General features: G+C 41.3%; 1 protein-coding gene across 1 annotated transcript in view; it reads left to right on the forward strand.

Annotated features, from left to right (window-relative positions):
• LOC146683881 (ERC protein 2) overlaps window positions 1-13,146 on the forward strand; it is a 165,848-nt gene that overhangs the window by 26,895 nt on the left and 125,807 nt on the right. The window contains exon 7 of the mRNA XM_085444868.1: window positions 12,180-12,347. Coding sequence (XP_085300994.1) covers window positions 12,180-12,347 — 168 coding nt within the window. The remainder of the gene's footprint in view (window positions 1-12,179; window positions 12,348-13,146) is intronic.

The raw sequence follows: 13,146 nt of genomic DNA on the forward strand, positions 1-13,146 counted from the left end.
TAAATGGGTCAAACTGGGCAGAAAGTATACAAACACATAACATCCTTATAGAATATGATGTAACACTATAGATCAACTTACCTCAGAATATATAAAGCATATAAACAATTACAGCAATATGATGCAACAAACACAGCAGTGCTACTGATCCAAAATACTCAAAGCTTCATAGAACTGAAACAAACATTTATTTTTAGTTCCATTCTGCTGCTGATACATACTTTAGGTTTCTGAACATTAAACTTGTTGCTGCCTTTCATAGTGTGTAACCTGAATGCCCTGAGTACTTTCTCCCACACTGAAAACACGGGAATGATAAAAAGTTATTTGAACATTACCTAATAAGACTGATTCAGGACAGACAGTTAGTTATTTTAAACTTTTCTAGCAGTCCTTCACAAACAGGGAACAGTCTGTCTATTCTCTCCATCTGTCAGCTGCTGCTGGCTCTTCCTCCTCCTCTTCCTCACATACTGCTGAGATTGTCCTGGTGGATCATCAGGGGTGCAAAGCCTCACAGATGATGTGCAGCAGTGGGTCCCTCAGTCTGTCCTCACTCTGGACACTTGCACGTGTCACACATAGAAATCAAATGTGTGATAAGCTGCAGGATTCAAACACAAGTGTAACTTATAAACACATGTTCATACTTTTATTCCACAATCAGAGAGAAAGAAACAGAGAGAGAGTGCAGGACAGACAGGTGACAGTCTCAGGTGTACACACTGCTACAAAACAGCACCAGAGAAGGAGGATTTAGTGTTTGTGTCATTACGAGTGCTAAACAAGAAGAGTTCCCAGATGGTACAGTGGACACATGTGTGACTCCTGTGATTAAAGCATCTTTCTTTCAGCTTAACGAGTGAACCGTCAGCTGACTGACATGACTGACTTTAATTACGCATAAAATCATCACATTCTCTGTAAGATTAAAGTCAGCTATTGAACGGCGAATATTTTGAAGTAAAGGCTTTAAAACCAAGTTAGTACAAACGTCGCTAATGTCACATAACTTTCCCGACATGTTGCCAACAGTAATGTTTTAATGTTCTTCATTATAAAAACATTTGCGCATAAATAAGTGACATAATATTCAGTACTTACTTCTGAAAGTTTACTCTTCGTCCGCTCCGCTTCCGCCATTTTTTTTCGGCAAAATTATCCACACCACCGCCGCGCTATGAAGTCTGGGATATGTTGGGCCATGAAGGCTACACCGACCCATCCTTAAAATTCAGGGAAATTAAGGACGCATTTGAGGGCCGCATTTCGAGCAGCCTTTGAATTGGGACAGTCTTCGTCGTGTCGCTGTGACATAATCGGCCTTAAAATGCGGCCTTTAAGACTGCAGACCCCAAATCCGGTCATTGGTACTTCCTGGCTTGTGTAGTTACTAGGTAACAAAAGCTCAACACTGCCCCTAGCGTCCTGAAGCACTTCCGTTGTGTTTTGGAATTTGCATGTGTTTTGGGGTATGCGTGTGTTTTGGATTTTGCATGTGTTTTGGAGTTTGCACGTGTTTTGGGGTTTGCACGTGTTTTGGATTTTGTACGTGTTTTGTATTTTGCACGTGTTTTGGATTTTGTACGTGTTTTGGTTTTGCACGTGTTTTGGATTTTGTACGTGTTTTGGATTTTGCACGTGTTTTGGATTTTGCACGCGTTTTGGATTTTGCACATGTTTTGGATTTTACACGTGTTTTGGATTTTGCACGTTTTGGATTTTACACGTGTTTTGGATTTTGCACGTGTTTTGTATTTTGTACGTGTTTTGGATTTTGTACGTGTTTTGTATTTTGTACGTGTTTTGGAGTTTGCATGTGTTTTGGATTTTGTACGTGTTTTGGATTTTGCACGTGTTTTGGAGTTTGTACGTGTTTTGGAGTTTGTACGTGTTTTGTATTTTGTATGTGTTTTGGATTTTGCACGTGTTTTGGAGTTTGTACGTGTTTTGGAGCTTGCACGTGTTTTGGATTTTGTACGTGTTTTGTATTTTGCATGTGTTTTGTATTTTGTACGTGTTTTGTATTTTGCATGTGTTTTGTATTTTGTACGTGTTTTGGAGTTTGCACGTGTTTTGTATTTTGTAAGTGCTTTGGAGTTTGCACGTGTTTTGGAGTTTGCACGTGTTTTGTATTTTGTACGTGTTTTGGATTTTGCATGTGTTTTGTATTTTGTACGTGTTTTGTATTTTGCATGTGTTTTGGATTTTGTAAGTGTTTTGGAGCTTGCATGTGTTTTGGAGTTTGTAAGTGTTTTGGATTTTTCAAGTGTTTTGGAGTTTGTACGTGCTTTGTCTCTAGGGGCCACCGTACTTTAGTTATATGAAAAGAAATCCAGGAAAAACTTGACACAAGACCTGGGAGATGCACCGGGCCCTTCAGTCGATCCAGCTACTGTTCGCCAAAGCCTCATCTGAAATGCTCTCAGTGGAAAGGTGGCTGTCAAGGAGCCAGTCTGAAGGAAGTGTTACAGGGAGGAGAGGTTGAGCGACGCCAGGTTACACAAGAACTGGATGAAAATCAATGTCAGCGGGTCTGGATGATGAATCCAAACTGTCAAATTATCCGAGGTCATAAGGGAAGTATAACACTGAGTGTCTGCTGCCATCTGTAAAACATAGTGGAGACTCATTCCTAGTTAGTATTTCAGCCAGAGGTGTTGGGATCTTGAAAAACTGAGCGAATTATGAACGCAGAAAGGTGCCATCAGATTTTGATCCACCATGCAATGCCATCTGGAAAGCGTCGGATTGGCAGTGGCTTTATTTTTCAAAATGACATTGATCCCAAACACACTGCCAATGCAGTAAAAGCAATACCTGGATAGCAAAGCACACAATGGCTTCCCCAGAGCCCAGATCTCAACATTATTGAAGCAGTGTGGGATCATATTGACACAGAACAGAACAAAAGGCAGCAACATCCAAAGAAGAGCTTTGAATGTCCTTCAAGAAAGCTGGATAACTATTCTTTAAGGCTACTTATAAAACCATTATAGGAAAGTTTCCCTAAGAGACGCTTTGTTGAAGACTGAAGGTGGTGATACAAAATATTGACCTTCAATTGCACAAACTCTTCTTTATTCCATGTTTATGTTCCCATTTCAGTAAATCACTCCACCTATTTCCCATTTTCCTAGAAACATATAAAGAATGAGACTTTTGTACAGGACTGTATTTATCGCTGGGTAAGCATCATGTTGGGGGCAACTTACCCTATAAAGAGAAGTCTAGACATGAAGCTGGAGTTTAAGTCTTAATCGGGCACATAAATTTGCACAGCAATATAACATTTGATATTTTGTTCCTCACCGACTGCCAGTAGAAGTGTTAGCAGCAGCACGCCTTTAATGCATACTTTGGGATGTGGCAACGTATCTGTATTTGGAGAGAACACCGTCTGCGGTATTTCACTTCAGCTTCGTCAGATCTGACCTCAAATATCCTGCGTTCTCTTTCATCACCAGCGTTTGCTGTGTCTGTCAGAAGTTTTCATTTTGAGGTTGAATGTAATGAGTCGTAAAAGACAGAAATGACTAAAAGATGAGTTGCTAACATCAACGGTAGTGGCAGTGATGAATAGTGAAAACAAGAGGAAAATTAAAAAGAAGTGTAAGTGGGAATGAATCAAGACGTGATTGAGCGACAAGAGGAAGTGAAAAGTGAGAGAATTGCGCCGTTTGATGGATGTTTAAGGATATGGGCTTTTGTCAGTGAGTGATTCGATGGAGCGGTGTGCTGTGGTCCCTGCTGGACTATTTGTGTTGATCTTTCCTTGTTCTCCTAGCTGATTGATGGTTCATATAGGTAGTGAGGCGGAGAAAAGATGTGGTCGGGCCCGGGTTAAACTCCACCCTGGGCTATCCCCCTGCTGTGTTCTCGCTTACTGTCTTTCTTTCTGCCTCATTCACTTTTGCTTCCTCTGTTCATAGTTTCTTTTCCCTCGTGCTTTCGTCTCTATTCTATCACATTTTGTTGCCGACTCCTTATTTCACCTTATTTCCACATTACCAACAGATTAGGAATGAGAAAGGGTGAAAAAACAGTTTAAACAAAGGTAAGAACTTGATGAGCTCCCTAAAACTTACAGTGAGCTTATTGGACTAAGTAAACAGGAAACACTTCCATTCCCATTTGCTGACCACTAATCAGCAGGTCTTGACAGTTTTTGTATGATCTCATCTGAACTCGACTGACCATGGTCACCATTCTCAGACCCAATAGCGTGCTCCCGTCTTCGTAGATCGGTGTGGTTTGGGTTTCAGTGTGAGTAGCAGCATCGGGCCCCCCAGAACAAACATGGCACGGTCCAAAATAAAGCCCCCGCAAGTTCTTCAGAGGCCTTGTGGAAAAGCCATAAAGTGGAGTTACAGCGGTCAGAATGGGGATGAGATATTTAATGGTTTACACAGCGAATGAGATAAATGTGACCTAATGAGTGGACGGACACATGTGTGCACGCAGCACGACTGCACACGCATTAGCATTGCTGTCCAAGTATACGTGACACGTGCTTCATCACGAATGGTTTCGTTTGTGTGACATTTTTTCCGTATTAAGGTCCTTGGGAAATGTTTGTAATCTTTCTGCATATTTTTGTTTTCTATTTTGAAACCTAACAGAAAAATCCACACCCATAAACAGAAACAGTAATGTGGGCTTTGCTTGGTCTACAGTCAGTCAGCAGGTGGTTAACCAGAAGGCCGTGAGGTGGTGATAGAGACAGCCAGAGACAATAAGCCCCTTTCTTTTTGTTCTGACCTCCTCTTTCCTCAGGGTCACCCTGCTTTGCTAAGACCACTTAACTTCCAGTTTCATACACACATATACCCAAATACACACACAGACAAAGACATACTTACACAAACACTCCACGCCACAATAATACACTCCGAAAGCAGTTTTCACTCTTGCTTACAGTAAGTCGGCTCTTTGTTAACACAAAAGTCTCCGAACAGAACAATTAAACTAGATGAAATATGACATATTCCACTCCTCTACTTACTCCTGTTTATAGGGGAGGTGTGTCTGTTTCATTTTTTAATCCCCCTCCAGCACATTTAAATGATCAAAATTCAACTTTTACTTTAGGGTTTATACTTTGCTCAAAACTCTTTAAGAGATTTAAGGAAATTATATATTTTTTAACTGGTATAGTATACAGATGAAAGATGAAATAGAATAGTGGTCACTGTACGCTCCATAGTGCAGGTTACCTGGTACGAGGCAGCCTGTCGCCAGACAGCAGTTCTCTAAATGACTGCCATCACTCTCAGAACGACTGGCTAAGCTTTGTAAATAACTGCTGCCTAACTTACAAACAAAGACAAAGTACCAACCCTGACGTGTCTATTTGAGGTTATATATATAAATTTGCTGTTAAAACCCCGTCATGCAGGAACACTGGTACTATTTTCAAAAAAATTAATGGATTTCTATTTCAGATTTGGGAGCTTTTGCCTGGACTCTGAATATAAGTACTAAACATGAATTTCTGTTTCATGTACATTTCTGTGTATGTAGGTGGCAACAGGTTTCTGCTAGTCACAGTTAATTGCTTTAGCATCACAAACATAATTGCCAACTTGACTCCAGTTAATTGCAGACTGGTAGCAGACTGGTAGCAGTTTGTCTCTGTGTTAGTGATTTTTTTATGGTTATCTTGAGACACCAAAGTCACTGATAAGACGACTTCAAAGGCGATGAAATGCACGTCTGTTGTACATGGTTGCAATAACTGTGGTTATGTTTCAGCTGCCCCTGACTGTGGCATAGTGAGTTTGACAGACTTGATATAATTCTGTTGATTTTACAATATCATTTTTGGCTAAAAGGCTATTGACAACAATTTTTTCATCTCCATGACAACATACTTAGTTGTCATTGAATTAACTTGCATTCAGGTTTCATTATTAGTTCAAAGTTTGGTATTTACTCAAGACTGTGACTGTGTGTGAGACACTCAGCTAATATTTACTCGTTGATCAAGTAGAAATCAAGCTTATTTCAGGCACCTACTGTAGGAACTGCAGACCAGCATTTATTTTCCACATGTTTGCCAGAGTGACTGCTTAGTGTTTGACAGGAAATGGATTCCCTTGAAACAGGATGTAGGAACTGGCATGCAGTGCTGGAAATGATCAGGAAAAATAATCAGAGGAGCAGCAAGTGTTAATGAGGAGGAACGCCTGCAGCAGTGTGTTGTGTATGTGTTTTTTGTGTCTTTGTTGGCAGGATGTAATGATGATGGATGGAGGGCAAAAGAGTGTTTGAGGCAGCGGCGTGCGATGAGAGTTTGTGCTGTGACCCTATATTTTTCAATGTCATGAAACCATCCACTGTTACAATATGAACATTAATGACTTTCATGCTTTGGTAGCAAACATTCACTGACAAAGGTCCTTTTGTCAGTGTGTGTGTGTGTGTCCTTGTCTTTTTTGGTCTTGTTTTACATCTGTGCTTTTCCATGTTCCCTTCGTAGCCTTTAGGCACACAGCTGTGTTGCCATGGTTTTATCAGCAGATGTTATGGTGTTCAATGAGACAGTGTCCCACTCTCCACCCTGCAGCCCCTGCTGTGAGCCAGTTTATATCCGCTTATTATCCCGAGTCAGCCCTGAGGTGATCTGTCCATTATACGAGTCCGGATCAGAGCTCTGACTGTTGCCTTAACTCAGCTTTCATGACACCCCTCGAATGACACAGCCTTTGCCCTAGGACAGGGAATTTCCCACGTTTCCGTAAAGATCAACTTCAGTCTTGTTATGTCTGGGATGACCAGCTCAGGTGGAGATGAAAACCTCTGTTTGCATGCATGCACTTGTTTATCTGTGTAGGCATATGTAGCTGCTTTCTGACCAAACATTTTTGGGTGTAGGTACCCATTAGGGAGGTGTGCTGGGAAGCACATGCCTCGCAGCATTTGTTCTTTTCTTATAGGAACTCGGAAGCAGTAAGCAGCTGGTAATGCAAGTCAGCTCATACTGGGTTCTGTTAGTTTCTTAAAATCATGTTTGACTCTGTTCATTCAAAAGTTTCCAGACACACAAAAAACAAGCCCCTGTCTCTTCCTGCCAGTGAGGGATACAGATTATTCATTTAAAACGGGTATTTGTTATTGGCAGATGAACCACAGCCGAGGGGTTGGAATTGGAAAAAGGAGGATCCCTACTTGTAACACCATTTATCAAATATTCAGTCCACACTTAAGTACAAAACAAAGTTATTGCAGTTAACTAAAACCAAAATAAAATTTAAACTAGTTGTAAAAAATGTTTTGGTTACCCTAAAGAAACTAACAGAAGCAATATTATGTACTTGAGAATAAAAAATAAAAAGTATATGTGAAATATTGACCTGGTGGGTGTTACCCTGCTCTATGACAGCTGGGACAGGCTCCACATGACTGTGAACTGAAAAAGTGTTATAAAATATATAAATGGATGTATTGATGGACGGATGGGTGGGAGATATCTTACATTTTAGTCTTTGATCATTTAGTCAAATCAGTTGTCAAAACAAGCACAGGGAAGCACTGCAGCATATATTTATTGAGACAGGATGTGAGTCAAAAGTGTTGTTTTTGTGTTCTCCATAAATTTGTCTTATATGCGAAACTGAAATGAGCGAATACACACTAGTAAAACAAAATGTAATTTCATAATTAAAATGAAATAACGATGTAAAACTACAATAACGCTGGTCAGGACCAGTCACAATACATCACATCATGCAAAGTTCCTCTTGTGCTGAGGCAGTTCCTCCTCTATAGAAGGAAATACCCCAAAAAGGAGTCCTACGAACTCCGGTGGTCCTCGGTTTGAGCTGTATGGACATGGGAAAAAGTACCAAACACTATAAAAATGGTCTTTAAGTGCCTTCTGTGTGTAAATAAACAGTGTAGGGTCTAGAAGTCCAGGCTTGTTTACATTTTCTGTGTAAAGTTCTTCATACTTCCATCTGACAACGCCCCCCTATTCACACGCTCACACACTGAGCACGTCAACATGCACAATTAAAACAAAAAACATCCTTTGGTCTTCAGGCGGCTACTCTTACAGTATTTGTAACCTCCCGACATCTATTGAAGGCTTCAGTTACATCAACATGAAACTATGGATCACTTGATGCCGCTCTGTATAAATAAAAGACATATAACCTGGTGCTTATATACCAGCGGTGTGAGTTACTGTTCTCTATATATCCTCGTGGGTTTTTTGTTCACCTCTCAGCAGTCTTTAATAATGCAGATATTAGTCATCATGAAAACACCGACAGGCTGCTTAAATCCAGCTGTCTGCATTCATTCTCATTCCTTCTGCATCATATGTGTTGGTTTGTCTCGCTGCGTAAAGTACATCTCACCAAAGAGATGATAATAGGTAGCATGCGAGACTTTGGTGGTCTAGCATTGTCTTCAATATTTTAGTGATGAAATTCAGACTTGGGCTCATCAGTGGCTTGACAAACCTGAATTAGGCCATAAATTGAGATGATTAGTTTCACTGCACAGGCCTTTGAATAAATTAAATCTAATGGGTGCCGTGTGGTGTATTTATAAAGGCTAGAGATGCAGCCAGAGAAGTGAATAGCTGACACAGCTGTGTGTGGTGCACCACAGCAGGCCAAGAAGATCTTAGTTCAGGCATTAGATACATTTCATCAGACCCTTTCCTTGGGATTTAAGAGCTTTAATGGTGTGTTTTCAGTTCAAGTGACATTCAAACTTGTTTTAAGACACACACACGCACGCACACACACACACACACACACACACACACACACACACGAATGAATATAGCTGATGGTTTGGATATGAGCTTCTGTAAAGGTCATAGATTTTTAAAGACTGAGATTGGGACAATGGAAAACATGACGGATGTTTTTCTGATCAACCTAAGACTCTATTTGCAATATTGGACTCCCAAGTGTGTGAGTGAGAGTGCAAACGTTACTGCGCAAGTGTCGGTGTGTCCCCAGACCTCGGCTGTGGTCTTACAGGTTTTCACTCTCTCTGGTTCTGCTGTTTTGACTGTGGTCTGCTCATATAGTCCCTGTGTTGTTTATTGCGGCCCAGAGCCGACGATGGGCCCAATACCTTTGCAGATTTGCCTGCCAAAAAAACTTTTATGATGAAATGTGAGGCAGGGAAAAGGGAGGTGAGGACAAACAGTGAAACTGTTTTCTTTAAGCCTCTGTTTTACTCCGCTAACCAATTTCCAGAACCTACATTTGGCTGTCATTGCAAGCAAGAAGGAGGAATTTAATCAGAGTGTGTTTATGCGTTTGTGCGTGCTGTTTGCATATTTAATTACAGATGCAGTTTTGTGCCTTGAGATTTGTTGAATATACATATGTGTGCGCACGTTAGAGTAGTTACAAATTTGGGAATGAATTAATTTAAACAAAATCCGGGGTTTGCCAAGAATTAATAGTTTTGCAACCACAGAATGTTGAAAACATATCAAGATATTTTTTTTAAATTATGGGGTGCTGAGTGAGGGACTGGAAAGTTTAAGTGGGTTTTTTTGGAGGAAGGTGGGGTGATATAGATGTGTTTTTAATTCATCAACTCAGCAGAACTTCTCAGGGCAGTCTCCAGTGTTCCCTTTAGATTTGAACGAAGCCAGACTGGACAGCAGCGGCTTTTCTACTCCTCTCCCTGACCTTTCTCCTTTTCTGCTAAAGAAACGTCACGATTACAAAACAGGATATAGTCCCTGGTGTCCGCTCGTGTAGGTAGAATCAATACCGTGGTTGTCTTGGAGACAGCAGGAGTTCTGTGTTGCATGTCATCTCCCTCAAATCTGCACTGAAAGGCGCAAACCTGCAATGTTATGCTTGGGGAAATGTGGGTCTGTACCAAAGACAACCTGATTTGAAGACTTCAGGGATTTCTCACACTGACACATCACTCTGTCTCGCTGCAGGACCGTTGCCTTTAAATGGCAATAGGAAATCTCCTGGAGAGTGTGCAGCATGGTTGGAGGGATGGAGTGTTGAAAGAGAGGTGGTAGCCACAGGGGAAGAGAGCGAGAGAGAGCGAGAGGTGTTTTTGAAAGATGACACAAGGAAGAAGGGCAGCAGAAGAAAAGGAAAATTGGAGCGGAAATTGAGGGAGAAGAGAGAGGTTAATCACTGTGTGCAGTTAGCCGTCTATCATCTCAGCATGTGTGCCAGCTGATAAAGCCATACAGTATTTCCTGCTGTTGGAGTGGTAGCCAGTGAAACAGCAGTATGCCGGTGGTGTTAACATGCTCAGTCCAAATGCTGTGTCCACAACAGGCCGGACCCTATCCACCTTCATTCATTTATTACGTCCCTTGCTTTCACCCTTACTGTTATCTGTCCTTTCATTTGTCCCTCCGCATCTCATCATCCAACTCTCTCCCTGTTTTTCCATGTACTGTGTCTCGCAGCGCTGAGTGCTTTAAGAGGGTATTAGTCTGTGTAGCACTATCACAGCTTAGTGGGCCAGTGCAGGTGAGACAGCAGGGATTTCCTGTTAGGCCCCTTTGCTACATTCTTGCTAAATTGCTCCTTGCCAGGTGGAGATGGAGGGGAGGAGGTCTCTCGCTCTCTCACACACGCACATAAATGCAGTGGCAAACATGCACACACACACATAGTATGTGCATGTATACTGTACGTGCAAAGGATTGGTGATAACACCACTATTGTGCGCGCGTTTGTGTGTAAATGTGAATTTGGGAGGACAGAGCCGTTCTCAGTATTAGACTTTGGTTGTCTGCCAGAGGAGCAATATGAGATAAATACTTCGCCATCTTACACCTGGGGGTCCTGGCCTGCTTCTAATGGCACAGTGACAGGCCCCCTCTGTGTGTCTCTGGAGTGCATGGCGCACTCTCATTTTACACATGCAGGTACATAAACATATCTGCAGGGAGGAACTGTGCTCCAACACAGCTGTACTTTTCAATTGTGCCTTTAGTATATCTGCTTTTTTGCTATTGACGTTTTTCTTCTGATTGCTCTCATATTATTTGTTTTGTCTTGAATTCTTGTGGTTTTAAATTTCTCTCGGCATTTGCACAATTACAAAATAGCAGTTGTTCTAGTTCTAATCAGAAACCCTTGTGTGCCATTAATTTAATACACACAGTTTGTGCAACACTATTATTATACATCAGAATAATGATTTAGGTGTTACTGTTGCCTAAAGGGAAGTTAACTAACTGACTAAATCTTACCTCCAGTTGCTCCAACGCCCGTCCTCCCTTTATGAATCACAGTGAGTGCCTTGTGAAATACCTGGGAGATAAGTTTGAAAGCAAAAGAGTTTTTGCTTTAACTATTTTCACACTGTTCACGTTGTGTCCAAGTAATGACTGTTAACAAGCCTCATGTTACTTCCCTTCATCTATGTGTGTGTGTGTCCTCGTGAAGTCAAATGAAACACCCCTGAAATTATACATGGGAATAAAGTGAAATTGCAGAAGAACAAACAAGGAGTCGGTTGCGTATGTCAAGTCCAATAAGTAGTGCTGGAACGTGCACAGCTATCTCTCATCTCACTACACTTAGCCAGACACGTCGAACTTCTATGTGTGAGTGTGAAGCGTGTGAGCGGTCTGATCTATGGCAGCACCGGCCCAATCACACAACACTCTCAATAACAAACGACAGGACAGGCTCCTGGCTCTTTCTCTTTCACACACACTTTGCTTCAGTCCGCAGTGGTTCAAATCATGGACATTAGGTCAGAGTTGAACTTTTACTACTTCCAAACGTCAACAAGTAAATGTGAGAAATGTCATTTCTAGCGCTGAATAATAACATGTGGGCCACCTGACCGAGAACTGGGAAAAATCACGGTGTAACATTTCTTAATCTTTTTTTGCTTCCTCTTTTCTCTACATTCGCCTGTCAGTCACTCAGCTCTCGCTCATCGTCAAACGGTCTGCCTTAAAACTATTTTTTACAGATTACTTTCAACCTGTATGGTTGCCTGTCTGTCTGACTGTGTATGAATTCTGGATATGGTGCATACTGGTTTCTATCACCCTGTCTGAAGATTGTGTCCACTTTTCTCTCTCCTGCTACTTGTCTGTTAGTGTTTGTGTTGTGCAGATGCTGCTTTCGGTGTCCCTATTGATCTGGCCTTACAGTTTTGTTATACCTGCCTATCTGCACTTAACTTCTTGTCTTGGTTAATTGTAGGTAGATGCTCTGCGAGTGCGTCTGGAGGAGAAGGAGCAGTTCCTGACCAAGAAGACCAAACAGTTGCAGGACTTGACTGATGAAAAGAGCACACTAACGGGAGAAATCAGAGACATGAAGGACATGCTGGACGTCAAGGAGAGGAAGATAAATGTCTTGCAGAAAAAAGTACGTAAAGCCAACTTTTACAGCAACACACTGCATTATTTTAAAAAGTGTAGCCTGACTTTAAATGCATATGAAACCTTTCTGTTGTGAGTTAAATGCAGCACATTGTATTATAAACTCTCTAATTATTCCTTTTATACTAAAATGAATATTTTAAAAGCTTGGAGTGACAATAGTGCATAGTGTTGATGTTGATCCACTGAGTTCCAAGTGCTCATCAATAAATTAGAGACAGATAAAGTAAGCATCTTATTATTTTTGTACAGAAAAAGAAAAACAGACGTGCTCCCACAGGAATTGATGGAGCCAAAAGGAGAATGAGTGTTGGGCCTAAACACACTCTAAAACTCTCAAACCAATAATAATAATAATTCAACAGCTCCACGTGTGAGTGGATTGTAATGTAACTTAAAAAGACAACTTGCTGGACATTCTCAGCACAGAGCTCAGGCTGAGTTTTCAGGGAAAAATCCAAACAATGTGATATTTGTTCTCTCAGTGCCACTTATCTACCACTCTCACTCTATATCTGGACAAAAAACAAGAAACAGAAAAGGAGAAACAAGTAACTGAGCTGACATTATTGTGTTATAACACTATTGAAGAAGCTAGCTCTAACTTCCGGCTGTCTTCCACGGTGTTTTTTATTCCCCAACCAGTTGCAGTAGACGGCTGCACCCTTGAATTGAATTGAAAAAGTATAATTGGCGCTGGTGTCGCAGTCATACGTGAGATACAGGACATCGCTGTGCAGCATCGCAGTGCAGGCCACAATCTTGTTTTCCACATAGCTGTTTGT

Source organism: Copadichromis virginalis, linkage group LG20 (genome assembly GCF_057382275.1).
Source record: "Copadichromis virginalis isolate Kocher_CV1m ecotype Utaka linkage group LG20, C_Virginalis_male_GT1.1, whole genome shotgun sequence".
Classification (NCBI taxonomy): Eukaryota; Metazoa; Chordata; class Actinopteri; order Cichliformes; family Cichlidae; genus Copadichromis; species Copadichromis virginalis.